Source organism: Leuciscus leuciscus (assembly GCF_965113295.1).
Source record: "Leuciscus leuciscus genome assembly, chromosome: 14".
Classification (NCBI taxonomy): domain Eukaryota; kingdom Metazoa; phylum Chordata; class Actinopteri; order Cypriniformes; family Leuciscidae; genus Leuciscus; species Leuciscus leuciscus.
Genome location: NC_138738.1, coordinates 11,866,766 through 11,892,880, shown reverse-complemented (window position 1 = coordinate 11,892,880; position 26,115 = coordinate 11,866,766). Strand labels below are relative to the sequence as shown.

The 26,115-nt window shown below is 37.7% G+C and overlaps 2 protein-coding genes across 5 annotated transcripts in view; one reads left to right on the top strand and one right to left on the bottom strand.

The window, feature by feature from the left end:
- Positions 1 to 15,589, bottom strand: part of scn8ab (sodium channel, voltage gated, type VIII, alpha subunit b) — a 55,810-nt gene extending 40,221 nt beyond the window's left edge. For all 4 annotated transcript variants that reach the window (XM_082190296.1, XM_082190298.1, XM_082190295.1 and 1 more), the window contains exons 1-5: positions 15,454 to 15,589; positions 10,231 to 10,568; positions 4,207 to 4,324; positions 3,447 to 3,537; positions 1,143 to 1,271 (exon numbers count right to left, since the gene is read on the bottom strand). In XM_082190296.1, the coding sequence (XP_082046422.1) occupies positions 1,143 to 1,271; positions 3,447 to 3,537; positions 4,207 to 4,324; positions 10,231 to 10,512 (620 nt within the window). In that variant the 5' untranslated portion in view covers positions 10,513 to 10,568; positions 15,454 to 15,589. The remainder of the gene's footprint in view (positions 1 to 1,142; positions 1,272 to 3,446; positions 3,538 to 4,206; positions 4,325 to 10,230; positions 10,569 to 15,453) is intronic.
- Positions 15,590 to 17,539: 1,950 nt separating this feature from the next.
- On the top strand, positions 17,540 to 19,375 carry LOC309513720 (thiol S-methyltransferase TMT1A-like). The gene is made up of 3 exons (XM_082189698.1): positions 17,540 to 18,099; positions 18,468 to 18,553; positions 19,103 to 19,375. Exons 1-3 carry the CDS (start codon positions 17,605 to 17,607, stop codon positions 19,248 to 19,250), a joined length of 729 nt encoding a protein of 242 aa, XP_082045824.1. The 5' UTR covers positions 17,540 to 17,604; the 3' UTR covers positions 19,251 to 19,375.
- Positions 19,376 to 26,115: the final 6,740 nt, after the last annotated feature.

The following is a 26,115-nucleotide window of genomic DNA, read 5'->3' as shown; positions in this document are numbered from 1 at the left end:
TAGACTTGTAATAGCATTACTGTATTTTTCCTGTTTTTACAAATTGAAGTTGAAATTATTTTCTGTGGTAACTGACAGCATACTGTCCATAGAGCTTTCCTTCTATTGAACCCGGAACATTTCTTTACTGTCAAAGTAAAAACAATCAAACATGAACAATATTCAGATTCCCACAACATGTCATAGAATTCATGATACATTTTATACCTGGAAACAAAAACACGTTTAAATCTTGTTTAAAAATTGTTATTTCACCATATTCTCAATTTCAGAATTGAACTTTTTAGGAGCAAGGGTTGTCTTTATAAGATGAAAATGGCTGCCCTCCAGAGAAATGGATGAATGCAGATAGGGACAGAAGAGGAGCGATGAACAGACGAATCAAAGTTCAGAAAGAAAGAGAGTGTTATGACACACAGTATATATGTACACACACATACACAGAGGTATGAGCACAGACATTGTCATCTTTGAGCTTTGAACTCCCATCTACCACCTATGAGAGGCATGACAAAAAAGCCTCTGTCTCTCTCATGTAAGACCACAGACACACACACACTCTTTTGTGCAAGCATGACATCAAGGCTTAAAAGACATCTTATAACCTAAATAAAGGTCATGGTATCGATTAATCATTCAATTTCAAACTGTTCTCACACCTCTACTGTGCAAAACTATCATTGTCAGACTGTTAGAATGTTCATGCTTTTTAATACTCAAATAATTTGCATGTTATTGAAATCTTTTAGATGTTTAAGTTGGTCTAAAACTGCCCTACACTCAGTGGAGAAGCTTGCCTTTTTGGGACATGGATGCAAGTGAGAAAGTTCCAAAAAAATTGCAGAGCCCATTTCAAATCACTGCAAATAGTAGGCTATAAGGATGGAATGCTAAAGCTGTTATTTAATTTTTTTGTCGGTTTATTTATTTGATGATTTATCTTCTAATAATTTTACTAAATGATAACACCATATTCCTTGAATGCAAAGTTGGGACCAACTGAGGCTCCGCTATAGTCTAAAAGTCAATGCTGCACACAAGAGTGTTATGCCCCTGTAATCATTGCATGCAAAAACAGATTTTAAGTGCAACATTATCGAAATGTTTCATTAATGTTTGAATTACAAAAGGATTATACTTACGCCATAGAGATGACCATGAAATCCAGCCAGTTCCAGGGGTCTCTGAGGAAGGTGAAGCCATCTATACAGAAACCTCGAGCCACAATTTTTGTGAGTGACTCAAAAGTGTAGATTCCTGTGAAGGTGTACCTGACAGAGTGCAATAAAATGAATGCATATAAATAAATCGCATGCTTAGATTTATTTTTTTGTTTTTATTTTTTATTGATACTTTTCGTTATTAAATAAAGTATCGGTTTGTTTATAATTAATATTTCTCTCTCCCTCACTGACCTTCATTACGCAGGGCATCATGGTATCTGCTACAGCACAGAGGGCACATGTGATGCTGCCTTAGAATTTAACCTTTTAGTGTCTCAGGAGGCAGTATAATTAAGAAGATGTCCTATAATGCTGTTTTTATAGGCAGCTTGTTAGGTTTTGGAACCAAGCTTACTATTGGTTAAGAACTCCCACAAAACTCCATCACCCCCAGTTACCCCAAAAATAGACCCAGCAATTTTTAGGATTGGCCAAATTTCCAAGTGGAGCTCACACTGTCTTCAGCATTTTCTTCCTTCTAGCCATTCATTAGCCTGTCACTCGGCTAACAATTTAAGCCCAGCTTTACAAGCACTCACACTGGAGTGGTTGCTGGTTCAGTTTAAATATATGATCTTTGAACTTCTAACCGTTTTTGCTATAACAATGTTATTATTAAATAACATGAATAACTCTGCGCATGAATCATAAATAATATTACAGTCACATTTGATGAGGAACATTTGCATAGAATAGAATAGAATAGAATAGAATAGAATAGAATAGAATAGAATAGAATAGAATAGAATAGAATAGAATAGAATAGAATAGAATAGAATAGGACAGGACAGGACAGGACAGGACAGGACAGGAATAGGAATAGGAATAGGAATAGAATAGAATAGAATAGAATATAATAGAATAGAATAGAATAGAATAGAATAGAATAGAATAAATTAGGGATGTGCACAAGTACTCCAGTTCTCGGACCTGACAGTGGCGTTCGATCATGAAATCATAAAGTCGCCGTGACTTTAAAGTCGTCTTGAAATCAAAATTAACCCTATTTACTTTGTTAGCGCACATTACTAGTCTTGTGTTGAACGATTCATCAGTGTAAATTAATACACAGAAGAAAATTGTTTGTCGTGGTAATCTTTAATCAAAATTTGCTTCCGCTCTGGAATGGCGTTCCTTCTCTGATGATGTCAGTTTGACGGCACGGCATGGGTTGAATATCCTTAACCATTCCCCTCCAACCGTCAGTCTGCTATGAGCGAAGGATGGAGAGGAGGCACGCTAAAGTAAAACCCCGCCCTCTATTCAATATTCTGTTTCACTTGGAAAAATGTCACAACACTGTAGAGTTTAAAATAAAGTCAGTTTCAAATTCCAGTTCATGGGGACTTTAAAAATATATATTTCAGTTTTTTCTGATTGGGGCATTTTGGGCAGTACCTGAGGTCTGCTAGGTTAGCATTAGGACACCAGGCAGTCCGGACTGGTGAAATAAAGTCTAATAAAGTGCAAAAGTTTATTAACCAGTTAGCAAAGCCTTTCAGTTTACTGGTGTTCATTAACTCTTGGCATCAGCTAAAACAGCAATGCCCAACATTATTGACTATGACTGGGTTATTTGAGACAGTCATTCTCCTTTTAGATGTTTCTTTTTCAAAAACATTGATGATTTTATTAATAATCCAGCAGTGTTATTTTTTCTCATATGTTTTCAACAGTAAGCCTGTTTTTTCATTAAAATGATTTCTCGTCATGTCTTCAAAAACACGCAGGCAAAGAAAGTAGATGAAAATCCAATTAAGTGCAAGATGTGCAGCGCTAATCTGCCATATACTGTATATAACATTATAAAGCAAACACTAAAGAATGTTGTGAATTCTTTGTACTTTTGTTGCCCGTGTTGCCGGGAAGAGCGCATCCACAATGGGAATAAGACTTTCTGGCTAGTTCACTTGCATTTGCGCCCTTTTGTGCAGATAGATGTTTCTTTTTTGAAAACATTGATGCATTATTGATATAGTAGTGTTATTTTTAGTAGTTACATATTTTCAGGTCATATTTTTATTGGTCAACATTCATTTTCATGACAGTGTTTTAATTAAAAACGTTTTTGAGACCTATCAGTACTCGAAATAAAAAATTGACAAAAATGCCCATCCCTAGAATATGGAATGGAATGGAATGGAATGGAATGGAATAGAATAGAATAGAATAGAATAGAATAGAATAGAATAGAATAGAATAGAAATAGAATAGAATACTTACTCTACTTGTTTGGACCATTCTGGAGGATTGCTGAATGTCATGAAGACACAATTTGTCAAAATTGTACACATGATGATCATGCTGAAAACTGTAAGAAGTAGTTAAGGAAATTCTAAGGTGATGTCATAAATATTGATTAGATATCATAACTATGAAGGAAAAAGGGACATCAATACAAAATCCTAATAATTTCATGATGTTATGTAGCAAACTCTGGGGTCAGAGGTCAATTGTTGGTTGAAGACATAGGCAGTTCTATGAGGAAGTAGTATGTTCTTAACTTCCATATAATTAATGGCCTTTAAAATCACCGTCTATATCACAGCACTATGAGCTTTCATTCGGAACTCTCATTCGCAGACCAGAAAACGTATCAGACCCATTTGAATTCTGCATAGAATGCTATATTTTAAAGCGATATGGAGGAGATTAGGAGGAGAAACGGTTAGAGATTAAGAGGAAACTGCTGCTTTACCGAGCTCTGGCCGAGCAGTGATATAAACTCAACGCTATTGGCTATTTTTAAAAAGGGGAGGAGCTGTTCGATATGTCACCCCCTGTCTTGTTTCAGTGGAAATTACGTCAACACACTGAATAATGCTGCGTGATTCAAGTCATTTCAGTGGGCCTTTAAGTGAAATAGTTCAAGTGAAAAACCATGTACTGTGATACAGAGGGTGTAACTGATGAAACCTATAAACCCAATAAAGCACAATCATAAGAACATGGACAATGTTTGGAGCACTGAAAAAAGGATATGAGTGTATCAAAATTTTAATTGCTATTTGCCTGAATAGGTTAAAAGGACTAATGATATATAACGAGGGCGTGGCACTGAACCGGAAGATAGTTTTTCCTTTGTTAAGAACTATAAAGGTCTGGGGAGAAAAAGAGGAAGGGGAGAAAAAGAGAGGAAGATATGTTAGCTATATATATCTGTCTTTATGGTGAGACAGCACAGTCATTCACAAAAAAATTACCAAGATGAGCAATTGCAATAAACAACATACTGTATATGACAGGTTAACATGACAAGAACTTTGACTTTATCCAAAAATTACAGCTGCATTCAAAATAAACTTGCAAAATGTATACAATATCTTAATACACCCACATAACATTTTCTCAAAAAAAAAAAAAAAAAAAAATCTCATTCATTCTGAATTACATTCAGGTCAAAGACCATTTCTAAATCAAGCCTATTAAAACCCAAATAGGGAATTATTTACTCGAACTGAGCTAAAACAACCGCAGTGAGCTCTGGCAAAGAAATGGACCTCTTACAGGAACTCAAACTGTAATACTAACGCTAATGCTAACCGCTAACACTGCGATCCATCAGAAGCAGAAGTGCTGACTCCAGATAGTGTGTGTGGGACAGGGAAAAAGAGAGGGAGGGGGAGGGAAGAAAGGAAGGAGGGTGGGTCAAAAGCCCTGCAAAGCTCCTTTTATCCTACATAATGTAAGAAAAAGAGACAAGAGAACCTTCATCCAAATCCTCATCACTGAAACCACTGGAATCCAGGTCGTTGCAGGTGCACACACACATATATACAGACTTAATGTCAAAGAAGTAAAATTGTGTGTTTACATATTTAGTAATTATTATTATTAATTTTTTTTATGTATATTTAATTTAATTAAATTTTTTATTTGCCAATGGGGTAATATATATGTATATATATATTTATACTTAGATATATTGTTAGAAAAGTCAATATCTTATGTAATTTTAATTATATATATTATTAAAGTCTTAATACCTTTTGCATTTTATCTTCAAATAAATTTCTCTTGTTTTAAGGATGTTTAGATATTTTTATTGGAAAACAAGACAAAATACTAATTAAGACAATATTTCTTTAACCCTGCGATACACACATAGAATAGTATTTTTTATGTCACACAAAACACCACTAAAGTCACACATGTTGGGTTCCATGTTTTATGGGAACATTACATAGACATAATGATTTTTATATTGTACAAACTATATATTCTATCCCCTAACCCTAAATCTACCCATCACAGAAAACTAAAAAATATTGGATACTGTCTTTGTTGGGACATTTCGTCCTCATAACTTAGGGTATACCTGAACACCACACACACACACACACACACACACACACACACACACACACACACACACACACACACACACACACACACACACACACACACACACACACACACACACACACACACACACACACACACACACACACACACACAGTGTCGAGCGGATGAGAATCTTCCTGGAATCTAATTAGATTAAAAATAGACATCTGTCTGAAGGAGGACAAAATGAACGCCCTAACCTCAGAGTTTCCCTATCTCTCTCTATTTCTCCATCTCCTTTTATTCAATGTATTTGTCTGTGTGTCTGTCTGTGCATTTAATCATGTCAAATACCACTTAACAAAAGTACTGCTTAACAAAATCATAATTTAAAAGATATAGCGTATGTCAGAGAGAAAACGCTGTGTCGTCCTTCTGAAGACAGCTGTCATTTTGAGGCACAGGATCCCAAAGACTGTCACACTAGCAAAAGCTGCGAACCGCCCAGAAGGCTCCATGTGTTACTGAATACTGAGCACTGGTTTCCCCAGAGTCTCTCTCTCACACACACATACACACACTGCGACAGACTGTGGGCTTCCTCCGCTGGCGGGAGCTCCCACTCTCACAATGCTGCACTCTTCACTGAGGACATAGCTGAAGCTCTCAATATCCTGGCCTAAAAATACAAAATAATTTTTTTTTCATCTTTTCTAAATCTTCATATTTATGAGCATCATGTTTATCACGATGTTAAAATTAGAGCGACAAACACATGATTTTTCCATCTTAATTTCACAGCAAGTGTCATCAGGCCACAACAGTTCTATCCAAATAATCCATGATCATAACACTAGTATAGTGCCAACTGTGACTTCAACCCTTTGTCCTTGTTTCTATAAAAGACCAGAGATTTTGCAAGATCACACTTTTGGGGATGATAATGTGGATACATATGAGAGAAACTAAAACATGAACTCAAAGTTCACGTACATGTGATCACACCCTTATGTCAACACCTGCATACACACAATGCAGCCTATTGGTCTTTCCTTCTGACAGCCTAAGTGATATGCTGCAAAGCTACTGAAAATTTCATCATCTACAGAGAAGAGAGCCAGAGAGACATGAAGATGTGGACAAGAGCTGAGGGAACTGCTGCGGGGGAGGTGGATGAGGGAGGGAGAGAGAGAGAGAGAGAGGGGGAGAAGGGGTGGAGGGGTTCAATAGTGGAAAAAACTGGATATAGCATCACTGTTGCACTTAACTCCAAGTACATCCGATCTACTCGACGTCACTGAATGCACTTACTGTAAAGACTCAAATGACCAACACCCCCATCCAAATGCTAACTAACACTTCTCAATCTTTTTTTAATACTTTCAAGATGCACCAAATCTATCTATCTATCTATCTATCTATCTATCTATCTATCTATCTATCTATCTATCTATCTATCTATCTATCTATCTGTCTGTCTGTCTGTCTGTCTGTCTGTCTATATTAGATAATATTATCAGTTATACCATTATACCAACTTTCACTCTCTAGATGGATGGATGGATGAATGGATGGATGGATGGATGGATGGATATCCATCCATCCATCCAGATAGTAAAAGTTGGTATAATGATATAACTGATAATATTCTCTGTATTGCCAAAGGCAGTTAATAAAGAAATACAAGAAATCAAGAAAAACAAATTAAAGGAAAGAGGTAAAGATAAAAGTAATAAAATGAAATAACAAAACAAAATAAAATAGGGTAATAATATAGATACAAAATATGGTCTAAACAAATGTAATCATAGTAATAATAAACAATCCATTACATTTAAATTTACTTATCTAAAAAAAATAATATATATATAATAATAAAATGAAACACAAAATAAAATAGGGTAATAATACAGATACAAAATATGGTTTAAACAAAATAATCACTAATCATAGTAATAATAACAATCCATTAAACTATTTACTTATCCAAAAAAAAGAAGAAAAAAAGAGGGTAATAATACAGATACAAAATATGGTATAAAAAAATATAATCACTCATCTTACAAATAATAAAAGTAACTCCTTATCTATAAAATAAAATAAATAGCAGAAGAATATAGATTCAAAACATGCTATGAACAAGATATAATCAATCACCAAAGTCATAAATCATCCATTAAAGTATCTCTCTATGAAAACCTGAAATATCCCTTTTTTTTTACTTCCGTTTCCAAAGGTCAAAGCCTCACACACAGCTGGTGCAATAACAGCCATTAGGAAACTGCATCCCATATCTCTCAATCACATACACACATGAGTACATGGCTTTCTGTAGGTTTATACGCCCATGCCATTCTGAATGGCTTTTTCACCCCACTTCTCAAGGGACCAGTAGAACTGCAACTCTGCACTTCTTCCTTGCATCTCTTTATTCACTTTAACCCTTCCCCACAATGCATGAGTGTACCACAGCTGCTGCAGTTATAACCCCCTCACACAAAAACATACCACTGCCAAGAGGGAGAGGGAGGAGGGAGGGCCAAAAAGGGGATGTAATATGGATGGAACATGCTGGGAACAATGCACATTATCTCTATTAATGGGAGGTGGATATAGGTACAGTGTTCAACAGATGATGAAAAGGCAGACAAGACCAATTCTTTTTCCTCAACTAATTTTCTATCTTAAAAAAAAATCTCCTCAACTCCCACTATATAGCACATGGTACACTGTGCTCAGTTATGTAACACACACCTCTAGTGTGCCAACAAGGAGGTGCTGATGTGGTCGCACCGCTCAAGCCACAGAAAAAATAACTTTTAAGTCATCTCATAGTAAATACATAAATATCAAAGTATCTTAGTCGAAGACTAAAAATAAATAAATAAAAATAACTCCACCAACATCTACAGTAAAAAATAAATAAATAAAATAAATGTCCCACTCTGTCTGTTGATATGGAATAGGAAAAATATATACATACAAATAATATTTGTATATATCAATCATTGCCTTAAATTCAAGATTCATACTGTACATTCTGACACTGGAAGATCACAATTTACCAAACAGATCACTTCAGTGTGCATTAGTTAATAACTATGCATTCTATGCCATTTTCATATTCATATGCCATTCTGTTTAGATCTATTTAGTTTCACTGTGTTTTGGTTTCGTTTTCAGTCAGTGCTATGTTCCCGTTTTTCCCGTGTACTGTTTTCCTAGTTAGTTTCCTTGGTTTTTAATCACTTCCACACACCTTTTTCTGTTCAGTTGATTATCTCTCTCCATGTATTTAAACCCTGAGTTTCCTCAGTTCTGCGTTTGGTCTCGTTGGTGTTATTTGAGTAGTGGTTGTACATAATCTCCTAGTTATTCTCCTGCATGTTTACCTTGAGTTTTTGTTTAATAAAAGACTATTGTGAACTCTCCATTGCCGTGCGCTTTGTTAAAGCCACACACCCCCCCGACACGTGTTAATCACATTTTTATTGCCAAGGTGTGAACAGCTTGAAACGGAACCTAAAAAACGAGATCTTCCTCGATTTCCTATGTTGTCTATGAAAGCCTGTTTTTATGTGAAGGGCTCGGGACGTTTTTGCCGGGAAAATCTAAAGGATGTGGCGGTTATGCGTGCTCCTGAGAGCCTCTCTTTCGTTCAATGACACATGAAATGAATGCTTATACAATGTTCAGGATAATGCCGAAACAGCCATTCTTTGATGTAAAGAAACGAGATTAAGCGGACATGATGCCAGTGAATTGCAGAGTTGGTGCAAACATATCCACATCGCTAAATGCTTTCTTAACTGTTGTTTTTCTCATTTTTATTTTGAAAGCACATATTTATCTAAACATTACTCTCAGCAGCGTGGGCCGCGTTGGGATGTTCGTTCACAGTATATTGCAGCAAAGATTTTTTTCTTCCAAGCAAAAAAAGAAAAAGAACTTTGCCGTGAGTTCACACTAAATCACATTCGGTCTCTTGTATGTTTCGTATGTGCGAGCAATAAGTTCCTGGCTGCAATTCACTCAGTTCATTTTACATATATTTTGAACGGTCAGCTGTCAACTTTTGCTGAGAAATCCAGTAGCACCTCAATGCAGAACATGAGATCCGGGGGGCGGAGTTGGATCCAGATAAAGGGGTGGAGATTGGTAGGTTTAGGGGTGGGTTTAGGGATTAAGGGGTGGAGATGGGTAGGTTTAGGGGTGGGTTTAGGGATTAAGGGGTGGAGATTGGTAGGTTTAGGGGTGGGTTTAGGGATTAAGGGGTGGAGATGGGTAGGTTTAGGGATCAGGGGGTGAAGATGGGTAGGTTTAGGTGTATGTAAGGTGGGAGGAGTTGGATCTAGATCCGACTCCTCCCCGTGGATTTCATGTTCTGCAGTGAGGACCATCTCGAGAAATCTCAGCAAAACAAATCAAATCAATCTCAACAAAAATCTTTACTAACCATATTTTTTGTCTTTAGTTGAGTTTTGTTTTTAGAAATCATTATTCTTATTTGTTACCATCTCATCTTATCTGTTCATTCATCCTAATATACAAAGTATGTAACATTAGTCTCCTTGATTCATCTCCAAACCTTCCCACTACCAATCTTTTTCTACCAAATGCTGGAGAGCGAAGCGCCCTGAACACTTCTTACTTCACCATAATGAGGGTAACTGTATTCCACCTGCATGGAGGATGAGTTTTAACAGGCTCAAAGTTCACTCACTTTCTGGTTCATATAGTAGGGGTCTATGTCCTCCAAGGGAATAGCCAACATTTTGGAGGGGACGTCCCCGTAAATAAAGGGCACGCTCTTCCCTGCTTCCAGGTCAGTGTTGGGCTTCGGTTTGTTGTCATCATCGTCATCACGGTGACTGCTGTCAGATCTGGGCTTAACCGGCTTCTTTTTCTTCTCCTCAGCGATGCGCTTCTCGATGTTGGCCAAAGACTCATGGGTGAACTTCTTGAAGCTATCGGGGCCTGGAGGTGCAAGCAGCTGCGCAGCCATATTGTCATCCTGCAGCAGAGTCCTTTTTATTTAGAAGCCATTCAGGACAGCCAGCTCTAGGAAAAGGAAGGGAGAGGGAGGCACCCAGACAGATGCAGAAAGGGAACAACGAGGAAAGAAAAATAACAGAAATTAAAATTCAAAGTTCAAAAGTCGTAAAAGTTCAACAAAGCACATGATCACACACACAAACAAAACAAATGTAAAACATTTCTATTTTTCAAGCATATTTGTGTGTGTGTATGTGTGTGTGTGTGTGTGTGTGTGTGTGTGTGTGTGTGTGTGTGTGTGTGTGTGTGTGTGTGTGTGTGTGTGTGTGTGTGTGTGTGTGTGTGTGTGTGTGTGTGTGTGTGTGTTTGCGAATAATCCATTGATTTCAGTGGCCTGTGTTATTGGTCATCCTCTTTTGCAGCTCTCCCTCTTGCTCTTTTTCTCACTCTTATACTCACACACACAAACACACACACATTCATTACATCCATTAAGAAATAGATGACCAAGCAGAATAATACCAAATGCGCTGCAGCACTGGAGGCTCAACCTGTATGTGTGTGTGCATGAGAGAGAGAGTGAGAGACAGAGAACAAGAGAGACTGTACATTAGAGGCTAAGGTCATAACTGCATTACTGCCCTTATCAACCTTCTGTGATGACCTGGATTATATAACTAATATTCCAGTCCATATGATGTCATGAAGCCCGTTCCAAACAACATTATATTAAATATTCTATCAATTCAGACATATTTAATCTGCCCCTTATGGATTTATTCTGTAATGTCGTTCAGATGGAAATCTCCACATTTAATCAGGTGTTTGTGGATCACATATCACAAACTCTCCACTTATTACTTATTTTATTACTAAGGTAAAACATTATACACACTATGCAGACTTAACACTTTCTGGCTGTTGTGGTTTTTCATCTCAGATAATAGAAAACTGAGAATTCTGTGCAAGATTTTATCTCATTATGCAAATGTTTGCTTTAGTCCGTAATCTCATTTGCAGGATGTTTGGCTGCTCAAGAGAGTGCAGTCTTAACAAATTCAAAGACAACATTAATGTCAAGTCAAATTTGTCATGTCACATTTGTGATGTATTATGTTCTTACGGGAACTATTTCACCTGATACTGTATCTTACTTCGTTTCTATTGCAAAGATGCATTTGTGTATCCGTGTGCTGGCTTTTAGTGACTTGACAATGAATCTCCAGCACAGGATCCAGTTTCTGACTGAACTTCCTAAATAATACAGAAAAAAACAGCACTGTAAAGTTTTGTGGCACAATATGTGTCTGTCAATAAAGATTGTCATAAAAACACTTATTTTTTTATGTTTTTAATGTATTTTAAATGATAATTTCTTCTTGTAATGTCAATTTCAGCAGCTATTACTCAAGTCTTCAGTGTTACATGATCTCCGAAATCATCCTAATATGCTGATTTGGAGCAAGTAACATTCAAGTTATCAGTCATTGAAGTCCCATATCGGCTGACTTTGGTTTTAAACACAGTTGCAACAAAAACAATGTTGCACATCAAACTCTTTACTCCAATCAAACAAAATCACTTGCACTCATGAAATGCTGTACAATTTGCCCACTAAACTTGCTTTAGCAGTTTTATTGCAGGTTAACAAATTTACTTCCCCGGTGGAGCTTTGTTGGAGAATCCAATTCAAAGAGATTTATCACAAATGTGCAGGAAAATCTCCAAATGACATAAGTACTACTTAGTCACACTCTCCTGTGTTCCAGGTGTGTGTCGCAGTGTCAGTCCCAGCCTAGTCCCTCAGGCTCCACAAAACTGGGCTATTCCTTTTCCAGAATGTCCTTTTACATGCATTTTGTACTGCAAAGCTGACTTGCATTTATGGTCCTTTCTAGGACATTTAACCTTTTCTAGTACTAAATTAATTAGACAAGCAAAAATAAGAAAAACATGTATGAGAGATGCTTTGTTTAAATGCACATAATACTGCCATAATGCCCTCTTCAACTGATTAATGTAGCCGCATGTTTGCACACCATCATCTCCATACATCCACAAATCTTTACTAATGTAAGTGCTGTATGATGTGCTGAAAGCTTATGACAGTACAGAAATCAACCAAAGCATTGTCATACAGACATCGCATTCCTTCACATTCACTTTTAAATATATTAAACCTAACAGCCAACGTCAACGATTGTCTTATCACTTGTCTTTTCGTGGGATTGTTTTATATGTCCAATGCTGAATCCCTGTTCTCTATATCCTTAATGACACAGTCTGTTAATTATTTATACACCAAAAACTGATTCAGTTAAGTCAGCACGGGCCAAATCAATAGTAAAGTGCCCATGGTCACGTGACATTGCTCTTTATGATGGGCGACTTTATCATCATTAAAACACAACGCTTCCTGTTCGACTATGGCAAGTCATTTGAACATTTATTCATTTAAAATAGAATTATTTAAGTAGCATTTATTTTAGCATTTAATTTTTTCATTATTCAATATTCATTAGATTCTAGTACTTGTTCGTTAATAGGCAAGACAGTCCATAAACTAGTACTTATTTCTTTGCTACTTCTTGGTTCAGAAATCAAGAATTTACTTCCATCTATGTATTCCTATTATTGCTGGTACCAGTTTTACTATTCATTGGGAAGTACAACTTATTTCTTAGTTACAAGAAACAATAGAATAACTACTAGTTAATAATAAATAGTTATAGCTGCAACATTGTATAAGATACTAGTCACAATTGGACCACTCAATCATAATTATAATTAAGAATTAAAAAAAAACTATTATTAGAAACATAAAAATAGATACAAGTTAATGAATAATTATTAAAACAGCTTGCCATATATGCTTTAGGTACAGTAACAAAGTAAAAAAAAAAAATAAAAAAAAAATTTTTTAATGAACAGTTTGGACAAAAGAAACGACATGCGTTTTAAGTTACACGCTGGTTGTGTCCAACCTCCAAGTCTCCTTCCTGGGATAGTGAAGAGACGCCTCAGCTCAAGGTGATACATCAGATAGACAGGCCCTGACAATACACACAATGACCTTAACAAAACTCCTGCATTTTCTTCCCTATAGACTACGCTGTTCTGCCAGCACTGGTTACAGAAAAATTATGCTGTTTAATGGTACGCCCTCCACTTACCGATTGCTCCAAGTTAAACACCTACACATTAAAACCAAAATAACCGATGCCATTCGACAGGTTATAGGCTACTTACGTGCCTTCAAGCAAAGTCATTGCCTGCTCTCATATCTGGTAAAAATGTAGGCTACGTTCCGGTACCAGCGCAAAGGTATTCCTTATCAGGCAAGAATAAGTGTCGTCTGTTTTTAGGAAGCCAACACAAATCCACTGCCGTCGAATGCAGGTTCTCCGCGGCGCTGTCCGTTCAGCACCGCTCGGCGCGAGCTCACGCTTGTCCTCTAGGTTGGGTGATGGGGGGGGATCACAGATGCTGCCTCAAGCCATGATGAAACATCCCGACTGAAGCGACTTTTCCGTATTTGATGTCCTTAACTAAATGATATGGAAAGTGAATGTTCGGCCTCTGGCACTGTACATCGAGGGGAGGGGAGCAGCACAGCTGTCACGAGGACGAACCTATCGGCCTATCCCGTGTGGAGAATAAAAGCCTTTTATATTTCAACACACATAAACACCGATATGTCCTTGCTTGATTAAATGTATCTCACATTTTACCTTTGTAATATTTGTTTGGTTACACCAAAAGTAACATGCAGCTTAGTCAGGTGAACGGTCTTTGCCATTTTAAAGCAAATGTAGCCTAATTTACAAAGCATATGCGATCGCAAAAACAATTCAATTGATTCATACTTCCGCCCATTTTGGCCCCTTACAGATGTCTTATGCAATTTCTCCTCCTAACAAGCTTTGCGCGTCTGAAGGCGCTACATGTTATGGGATTCACAGATTAGTATGCCCAAGTTTGTTTGCGGTAATTATGGCATGTGGACGTACACGCGTGGGCCCCACTCTCTCGGCTGAAATACTGCAGTGGAGCTGAAGGGAGCTCGTGCAAAGGCACGAGCCAGCGAATCAATCTGTGAAACATCTGAATCTCAACGCCACTGACGTCTCAGACAGTCGTGCCTGCAATGTTTTACACGTCTCGAGTTTCTATCTCACTAGGTTCCGATTTCATTCTCATCTGAACACTTCAAGAACATTTGGGACTCCTGTCCGCTTCAGCACCACACCCGTGCAGTCAGACCGTCCTCTCTGAGATTTAACCCGCAACCGCGCAAACGGTCGGGCACAGCATGCCGCTAACGCTTTAGGGAGGAGTGAGTGAGAAAACAAGGGTGGTAGTCGCTGTTTTTAACGGCAAAAACGGAAACACACCGATTCTAGAGAGTCCAGCCCAATGAAGTATGGCGAGGGTGACTCGAAGGGAGGGGGAATGCAGGCGCAGGGGGACTAAAAACTGCCACATTAGTGATTTTGACATGTAACGTTGCAAAATGCTGTCATATATGTCATCTGAATGCTGAATACTGCGTCTTGCGTCAGTCTGTCCGCACAATATTCCTCTGCAATAAAGTTTGCTGCGGTCTTACTTGCCTGTCCCATGGTATGCGTATGTTCTACATTTCGACACAGACTAATGTTATGTTTCCAGCGCCAGGCCAACACCCTAATTTACCTCAGTCAGACTTTTTCCCGTTGCATTGCCTCTATTTGACCAGCACTATAGCTGTTAAGTAGTGCCTGGCGTGTTAATTGGCGTTTCCCTGTGTTTCCTGCAGCAAGCCTATCCACATATGTGAGCAGAAAAGATGCTGAGCGCGAGAGACCGCTCTGCGGCAGATGAGTCCAGGTATGAGACACGCTCAGAAAGGGCAATAAACACCTGAAAAAAGCACGACACTTGGGCTGTAGACAAGAGAAAGTCTACTTACTTTTTCCGCATTAAGAGCGATCCATGTAGATCTTGCGTGCCTAAGGATGTTTAAAAGACCCAGGAGAAACTGCGGATGTCGCCATATTGTTGCCGCTATCTTCCTTCCCAGTGCGTACGGCTAGCCTGCATAATTGATGACTCTCAGCAAATTGTTAGGGAGCGTCTACAAGTACCCTACTTCCGACTTCCGTACTGACGGGGGGAACGCTGCAACGTAAGCGAAACAGCGCTAAAAGGGGATATCAATCACAATGATGCGAGTCTAATTATATTTACCTCTTCTCCGTAAAATTAATCTAATCTCCTAATTTCTGTCTCACCAATTGTCAAATTGTTTCAAATTTAATTGTTAAAATGGAATTCACACAGTTAAATAATTAAATTAAAATAAAATTATTTTATTTTAAAGAATGCAAGACTTGAATGTCTCACCTATTTTGCACGGTAGGCCTACGAACAATTTAAATTGATGTTTTGTTTTTATTATTATTATTATTTTAAATAGTTCTATAGAGCATTGAACAATACACACAATATGCATTTATGAAAGTAGGCTAAGCATCTCATCATATGGCACTGTGGAACTGATGAATCAAAGAGAAGAGAAAATGCTTGACTTTCAAATTAAATAGTGATAATTCTACTTTGGCACACACAAGTCACATTTCAATATCTTCACAATGGTTACTATACCTGGCTGGAACAATTCTGATTTACGCAACATATAAAACGTGTTCCAACAACACGTTTTATGTGTTTGGGTTTAAAAACAAACAAAATGTAAGGACAAACAGCGATTTCAAGGAAAACATCTGGGGAACGTCTGGACACAAAATAGTACGTGTTAGGAAAACTAGTCCAGGTTTCATCAGGAGCTTTGGTGTTTTGAGAATAGGCTGTGCATAATGCTAAGAATAAGCATTGTTTGTATTTGTGGGGTTGGTTCAAGTTCTCTGGCAGTGTGGTTGTGGAAGCAGGTACTACGTGGTCAAGGGTTGCTGGCAATAGTTAATCTTCCTCTAATCCTGTTAGGAAGTGAAAGGAAACAACAGCTTTAGACTTTCAGCTTACCTCCAACTCCCTCTTCTGGGCCACCTGAGCATCTTTTCTAGTCCTCACTGATGAGCCCCAAGTGGATGAAGCCTTGCTGTGCAATGCACCACCAGCCAAGTCTGTGTTTGGTCACTGTCCTTGGTTCTGAAGCCCCACTTTGTGTGTGAGACAAAAGGGACATAAAGGCATCTTAGCATAACACTGTCTGCAGAGCAAACAGAGATTAATAAAAACACATTTTAAGGTGCTTGTGATGTAAATATTTTAAGACTGTAGTCCTCCAAGTATTACAGTGTCTTAAGATATTACTGTAAACCTAATCTCAAGTAAGAAATCCCTGAATCCTAATCTGTCACCATGGAGGATCTTAGGGATAAGTGAATTTGACAGGAGGATAGATAGATAGATAGATAGATAGATAGATAGATAGATAGATAGATAGATAGATAGATAGATAGATAGATAGATAGATAGATAGATAGATAGATAGATAGATAGATAGATAGATAGATAGATAGACTCAGTATTTCTTATGACAGATATTGTCTGTTTTATTGTTCTGGCTAATATGGCACTTGTCTTAGACTTACCGACACAGTGATGTGGATGAAGCATCTTCTAAAATCAAGTGAAAGTGTCCGGTAATAGGATGGTTACCAAGATAAACTGCGATATCATCTGGTCATTTGATCTCAACGTACTGGCCCTTAATGAGATGACCAATCCACGTAGAATAAGCTTTTATTTGGTAAAAAATCTTTTGGTTGAGGTTTCATTTCTTTTTTGTGTACATGCTTATGCAAAACATATTGCAAACTTATTGCTTATAACTTATTGCAAACATGTTTCTCAAAATTACTATTCATTTCTTTCAGTGTTAAAACTTTTAGTAATGAAAAATACTAAAACCACACTACGCGTAAAAGAGGATCCACTGCGATTATTTATACACGGACGCCATCTGCTGACAGGCTGGAGAACTACCCTGACTGGAGTACATTACATGCGTCGAAGACACTGATTGGTCAGTTGTCACAAGGTTCGCGCAGCTACTCCCCTCTTGTCTGTACATTGTAACTCAGGTTTGTTGTTAAAAATGACGCTGTTTATGAACGCTTGCGCTTTTTTATTTAAAGTCCTTACTCTACCGCTGCACGTTGCGGAGCTGATTGGACTTTTTTCTTTCTACAAACGCGTGTTTCCTCTAATCGTCTATAAAATGTCGTTATCGTACAATGACAAAATGAACGAGAAGAAAAGGGAACTATTTCGAAACCTGTCCAAATTCTACCCCACTAAAGGCTCTCTGCGCATCTTGGAAGTGGGCTGCGGATCCGGAGCGAACTTCGAGCACTATCCGACGGGCTGCAGGATCACATGCATCGACCCCAACCCGCATTTCCAAAACTACCTGAAGAAAAGTATGGCGAAAAACGACCACCTCGTATATGACAGCTTCATAGTGGCGTCGGGGGAGAATCTACAGGCGGTGGAGGAAAACTCAGTGGATGTTGTGGTGTGCACACTGGTTCTGTGTTCTGTCAATGATACGCCGAAAGTTCTGCAAGAAGCAAAGAGAGTTCTAAGGCCTGTAAGTGTACGACAGTCCGCGCTCAGGTGGACCTTTGATCTCATCTCATTTGGTATTGTCACATTTCATAAATTGTCATCTTATCACTCACAATCCATCAAGGAGTACTTAAAGATGTACAATAAATGTACAATAATTACATTTGAGATGAACGGTAACAGCATTACGCAACCACACGTAGATCTCCGTTTGCAGCAATAATCCCATTAGAAACAACTGTTTGTTTTAGGGCAAATGTCTCCATACAGAGTAGTTGACAACTGTTTTCAAGCTTTTAAATACTAGATCATTGTAAACTATACAACTTGTCTTCGAATACACAATTCTGGGTTGAGTAATATAAATATTGTACTTTTTTTGTTTTTCAGGGAGGAGCATTTTTCTTCCTGGAACATGTGGTGTCTGACCCCTCGACCTGGACTTACTTTTTTCAACATGTTCTTCAGCCATTCTGGTAATAAAATGTTTAAAATAAAATAAAAGTTAACAGTTTATAAAATCAATCACCATTATATTTTACAACAAAAACACACAAATTCATGATGCACTGAATCTGGTAAAAACGTTATTCAGTTCATTATATTTAGTAGTCTAAACAGGTCCAGTACAGTCAATTACATTGTATCACACAAACCTGAGCAAATTGATTGCCAGTCATAGAGCCAGTCACAATTAATTAAGCTTATTGGCGATTTAAAACATTATCATCCAATGTGATGGGAAACGGGCATTCCAACTAATGTTAATCTATATTTACAATTTATCTCACACACGTGTCCCGCATAATCACATGTACTGTCCTGCAACAGAGCAATAACCAGGTGGTCACCCTAATTCACTTTCCTGCTGCTTCACCAACACATAAGTGGAAGTCATGGGTTTATTTGGAGAGGGGGGTATTGGTTTGATTATAAAACCAGAATGCATCCATTTACAATACTGGTAACAAAGCATATGACCACAATAGAATAGGAAAGTCTATAACTTCTTGTGTGTTTGTCAGGTACTATTTTGGCGATGGCTGTGAGACAACCCGTGCTACTTGGAAGCACATTGAGGCAGCTGGCTTCTCTGACCTGGAGCTACGCCACATCCAAACTCCTCTGTTTTTTATGATCAGACCACACATTGCTGGTTATGCCATCAAATAAGTATAAATTTAGCCACAAAAGAAGAATCTTCTAAAGGTTTTATCAAGCATGTTTCTTTCATTTCACCATCTACTTTTAAATGTGTTTGCATGAAAGAGCATTTTGTAATAAACCATAAAATGGAATATTTTTGTTTAACTTGCAAAGACTTCATCTCAAGACATTGTATATTTTATATGACTGTACCTTGTTGCATGGGTATAATGTCTGTAAAACATATCACTATCAAGATGGTACAAAAATAGAGGCAGATAAAACAATAAAATACTTTCATCTATAAAAACAGACTTTAGGAGGTTAATGCAGGCCAGCTTTTGTGAGGTGGTGATTTATGCATAAAAGAGTTATACAGCCATCTAGTGGTTAGGAAGAATGTGTGTCATACAAAACTAACTTTTTACATCCTCATCCTCATCCATCCAAGTGTTTACAAACAGAATTTGCTTTTGCAGGACAGAAAACATCGTCTTCTCGACATGTACACAGCATGAACCAGCTACAGTGTTTGAGGGCAGGTCAAAGGAGACGTTGCTTGCAGGCAGCCAGTGAAGACCATAGGTGGGCATTATGCAAATGTGTTACTGCATTACGTCAGGTCACGGAAGTGAGGCTGGAATTCCTGATGACTCGTTTAGGCTGGTCGGAGTCAATGCTTTCTTTCGGGAGACAATAACTTTATTTTTCGTTTCGACTTTACAACTTTGCAATCCGATTACATTCACAGACAGCTATATTACACACTGCATGAAAGGTAATATTCAAAAAAGCATAATAGGGGCACTTTAAGCATAAAACCTTGACTTCATACTAATATACTTAGGTAATATACCCTGGTTTCACAGACAGGGCTTAGATTAAGCCAGGATAAGTTCAATAAGGATATTTAAAGGGGTGGTTGATTATGCTTTCAATTTTTTAACTTTAGTTAGTGTGTAATGTTGCTGTTTGAGCATAAACAACATCTGCAAAGTTATGACGCTCAAAGTTCAAAGCAAAGGGAGATATTTCCTTTTAAAGAAGTTGCTTTTTAAGGACTACAACAAACGACTGGTAGGGACTACACGACATTCCTTCTGGGTTAGTGACATCACCAACCCTAAAATTTACATAAACCCTGAACACGATTTATAGATTATCAAGACAGAATATGCTAATCAATGACTAGAAGATACACAAACTACATAAATTCATCAACTAACCATTCAGAAATGTTGTCTACATGTTGTCACTTCTTCTCGAGTCTCTCCATCATTGTCTGACTTCGGTTTGAACATAAAAGGCTAAAAGTTTTTGAAATTTTCAGTGCATGTGTGTGTGAAGTAATTGAAGCTGATAATAATGAGCTCTTGAAGCTCCGCCCTCTTTTCCCGGGAGCATCAGCTCATTTGCATTTAAAGGGACAGACAAAAACGGTTCGTTTTTGCTCACCCTCAAAAAATCAACAATTTTAACGTGCTATATAAAAAATATCTGGGTTTTTTTTTTAGCTAAAACTTCACATACACACTCTGGGGACATCAGAGACTTACTTTACATCTTGTGAAAAGGGCATTATACCACCCCTTTAAGTAACTTTTATAAAAGTTCACTGTGCATCTTGAGAAAAGCAATGGCACTGACATATTTTAAGATGTCGGTATAAGTTGCTTCCATTTAAAGGTGACATATTATGCCCCTTTTCACAAGATGTAATATACATCTATGGTGTCCTCAGAATGTGTCTGTGAAATTTCAGCTCAAAATAGCACCGATCATTTATTATAGCTTGTCAAAGTTGCCCCTTTTTGGGTGTGAAATGTGTGTGTCCCTTTAAATGCAAATGAGCTGCTGCTCCCGTTCAGAAGATGGACAATCCTTTGGATACTCAGTCAATAACAAAACAAGAACATTTCAGTCAAATTTCAGGAATAGGTTGCAATTTTTAGACTGCCTGGATGTTTCTGAATGGTTAGTGGATTACATTTATGTAGTTGTTGTGGAGTTACATTGATTCACCTCACTGACTTGCATGTGCCATCATGTTTAACTTTTACACAACTTGACTCAGTTCCCTGAGGTCTTTATTAGACAGCTGTGACATTTTTTGGTCAAATAGTGTTCTGTGCACGTCTGTGCAGCCAACGACAGAACAGTGTGCATGCTTTGCTCAAACTTTTGGTATTAAATTAGAACTGGTTACACTGTTGTCGTGGGTGTTCAGCGGCGCCGTGGGTGGAAACGTGCAGATTAAGGGGTGGTAATATTATAATAAGATCCCATTCCTACGTCAGAAGGAGAGCGAAATCTGATCGGTTTATTTCTTGACATGCTTGTAGAGAAAGGCTTACCAAAACAAGGTTACTGGGTTGTCACTTTTCACATTTTCTGGGTTGGTAGATGCACCGGGGACCCGATTATAGCACTTAAACACGGAAAAAGTCAGATTTTCATTATATGTCCCCTTTAAAACAGCTCAAACATGCATTTTAATGTCCTTGCACACTGAGTCAGAAATTTTTGTATGCGTTTTTTCGTATTTGTCATCCTAAAAATTCATCACGCACAGAAACATTGCAAACTGAGTCCGATGCATTTTAAAGCTACACTGTGTATGATTTACTCCCATCTAGCGGTGAAATTGTATGACTACCAACTGAATATGACTTTCTAGCTCCTCCCATTCCGAAGGCGTTTTAACTCCTACGGTGGCCGTATTATTTCAAATCTGCCGGCAAACGCGAGCAAATCTCCCTCTCGCATTCGTCACAGTAAAAACGCGAAAGGCGAAGCTTGTATGTCCCTCTTTGTCTAATGTATTTTCAAGATGGATGCGCAACATGGCTTTCGCCATTCGAGCGACTCGCTCGTATGTAACGTTATTCTAAATGGCAGATTATACACTTACGAGAATACTTAATTAGTTGGTTGATTACACATTAATGAGAACGTGTAATTTTGAAATAACGTGTTTTTTTGCTAAAAATCTACTTAAAATATTACAGAGTGTAGCTTTAATTAATCCGTTGTGAAAGAAATTGCAAAGCAATACAAAATGGAGTCTTCAAGGAAAAAAGGAAAAATATTGGGTCCATCCAATCCTGCGATTGCGTAGAGAGGAAGGAGAGTTCCACCTCCTTATCAAGGAGCTGCGGGATTTTTACTTAAGGATGTCAGCGGCTCAGTTTGATGCTTTGCTAGCGATACTGGAGCCACATATTAAAAAGAAGACCACCAATTTCTGTGAACCAACTGATCCTGAACAGTTCTGAATTTTGGCGTTCGCTTGTACGGCGGCTCTGAATTGTCAAAAAAAAAAGTGAAAATATCGGACGAGAATTTCAGACTCATGAACCTTGCACACTGAGTTCGAAATTTTCGTATGCGTTTTTTGCATTCGTCTGCATTCGTCATTCGGTGGCTCTGAATTGTCAAAAAAACTGTCAAAATGCTTGCTACAGATGCGAAAAACGCCGAAAATCAAACCCGATCCAATTTTTTTTATGACGGATGAAAGTTTCGGAGGCACTGTGTAAATGTGATTGACACAACGTGAGATAGTATTCATTGTTTAACGTAAAAAAATTTCAGATGAAAAATTCGGACTCTGTGTGCAAGGACCTTCTGTGCGCAAGGACCTTTAATCTGGGACTATTTTAAACTCTGTGAAACCCGGGTTGGTATAACACCATGGGATTATCTAAAAGTACATAAATATCAGCCTACATTTTCCACCTTTAAATTAGGCAGACTCTGCCTCACATCATGGTCTTATTACCCCCCTCGCCTGTACATTATTTGTTTCTATTAATTAAACTGCCCTTCGACAATTATTCCTTAATTGTCCAACTTTTTCCTAATGAAATCTACTGCGTTTCAGATTGTGGGAGGCAGTGGTGTAACGAGCCAACACCGGGCCCTTAAACAGGATTATCAAGGCGGGCCCCCCTACTACAACACGTGATGATGCTACGCGCACCAAAAAAAACAAAACAAAAAAACTGCTGGTGACGGCGCACCATTATAACAATTGTTACTTTTACTGTCACTGCTACACATAGTCCTAGGTCCAAATACATAAAAAAAGATGCTCACTTACATTATAGATGCATTTTCCGGGCTTCCTCTGTGCGAAGTTGTCAATCATATCCTTAAGATCCAGATAGCGCGCACGGGCATTCTCAATCGCTTCAGTGCTTACTCGCTTCACTCTCTTGCTCCATCTCAATCTCGATCTCTGTGTCATCTTTTTAAAGAAGCTTCCTATTTTTGGTAATTTATTAATTAATTTATCAAATTCCTCTTTTCGTTTGCGCTTTTGAAAGCCACTTTTGTGTTTAAAATTTGACGACTTCTCCATATCTGTCTCAAGTTCAACGTTTTTTACTGTTTTGCACGCAATGCGTTCACACGGGGATTCCCCAGTCCCAATTCGAAACAAATAATTACACCAAATTCATCATTGTTCGTTTCAAACATTTATTTAATGATCAGTCAAATATGTTGTTGTCATTATTTATTCAAATCAATTCGCAAAAAAATTAAAATGCGATCAGACTAAAAGTAGTAAAATGCGATAGGGGGACCCGGCTGTCAATCAATATCTTCCAGTAACGCGGGCGGGCCCCTGATTGGTCCGGGCCCGTAAGCAACCGCTTATACCCTGCTTACCAATAGTTACGCCTGGGAGGCACTTCCGGTTTGGGGATAATTGGGAGATATGAGGGTCCTTGGCTCTACCATTGAAGAAAACATTACTCCATTGACATCCATTTTAAAAAATGGCCTCTTGTCTCCCTTCCACAGCGTTAGCGAACGTTGCGCTTTTTTGGCTAAGGATGCAGGCTTGCCGCTTCAAGTAGCTATGGCTGTGTTTAAAATCGCCCCCATTCAATATTCCCTATATTACTCCACTAATAGTAGGCCTAGCCTACATATTCACTTAGGAGAGAATGAAAATGAGTGAGTGACTTCGGACACTGAGTGTGCCGGAAGGGCTGCTGCTTTTGCATAGTTTGTGCTTGCTGTTTAATAATCATTTGAAACTGGCAGCTCCAGTAGTAATCAATCAAAAAGGAATTTATACCTGAATAATATTACGATGTAGCCACATTGTCTCAGCAGTTTGGAAAATGGATGGATGATTCAGCTGCGGGCGCCATCTTCTGGCGAGACGCGGGAATTCATTCGGCACGACCCTCTCACAGTGCATTATGGGTGTACATAAAAAAAAAATATATATATATATGTTTTTTAAAAATTTAAAAAAAAGTTGCAGGCTGAATCCGAAATCGCCCCCTAAACCATATTTTAATGGCTGAAGTCGAACAGCCGTTGAGCACACTCTACAGTGTATTGTGGGATTAAATGAGTGCACTCGATAACGTCCACTATGGTTTTGTACACCACTACAAATGACTGTCCCCTCAAATAGTGCCCAATTTAAGGGGACACAGAGTTAAATTACTCATGCAAAGCATATGTGGATACACGGACACCACCTGCTGACAGACTGGAGCACTTCTGCAGTGCCAGACTGACATATCCAAGATGTTGATTGGTCAGTTATCACAAGTTTCTCGCAGCTACTTCCATCTAGTTTATCAAATGTAAAAAATTAAAAATAAAAAGTTTATCAAATGTAGTAGTAGCCTAGTTGTTAAGTCACGGTCACGAAATGTAAGCAAATTTCTTAGGCTGTTTTAAGTCTTTTGAATAGGCCTACAATATTTTTATATTCTCAATTTTGGGTTGAGAAATATAAATATTGTACTTATGATTTGTCTTCCTTGAACGTGGTGTCTGACCCCTCAACCGGGACTACACATGTTCTTCAGCCATTCTGGTAATATAAAAATCTTATTTATAAAATCAATCACCATCCATACATGGTCTTCATTGAACTTAAATATATTTTATAAAGTTATTTATCTCAAGCTAGAATTTAGAGCTCAAAAACAGCTTTTGGAAATGTAAAAGGTAAGAAAACTTTGTTGGAGCTTTGAAAACATGGGTTAGATTAAATGCCTGCATAAATATATCAAATATATATTTAGCCTCCCACTGCTTATCACCCACACATAAATGGAGGTCAAGGGTTCTTTTTGATGCAGAGAGATAGAGGAATGGTGTGAGATATATATATATATATATATATATATATATATATATGAAGAGTTCAGATGCAAAAGCCTCTAAGTGCCATCTGAAATTTTCTTCTAGAATGATTATTTTTATAAAGCTTGTATATTTAAGTTAAGTAATTTCACTTAAATGACAATTAATAGGTCATTTTCATTGCCATTTAAGTGAAATTATTGAACATAAAAATATACGAGTTTGATAAAAATGATCATTCTAGAAGAAAATTTCAGATGGCACTTAGAGGCTTTTGCATCTGAACTCTTCATATATATATATATATATATATATATATATATATATATATATATATATATATATATATATATATATATATATATATATATATATATATATATTTATCTATAAAACCAGGATGTAGCCTATCTATTTAACACGTCAATGTTGGAATACTGGTAAAGCATATGACCACAATGCCACTTTACTTGTATTATCAGGTACTATTTACATTCTACATACTTGTCAGGTACTATTTAAATGATGGCTGTGAGACAACCAGTGCCTCTTGGAAGCACAATCGAGGCAGCTGGCTTCTCTGACCTGAAGCTACGGCACATCCAAGCTCCTCTGCATGTCATATTCATGAAGCATAAACGTAATAATTTTGCTTTCATATTGCTATACTTGTTATAATGCCATGGGATTCACTAACACTGTACTCAGAAAAACCCGGAAAATACTTTTAAAATCATCTTATGTTTTAATGTCCGTGACTGTGGGAACCGAA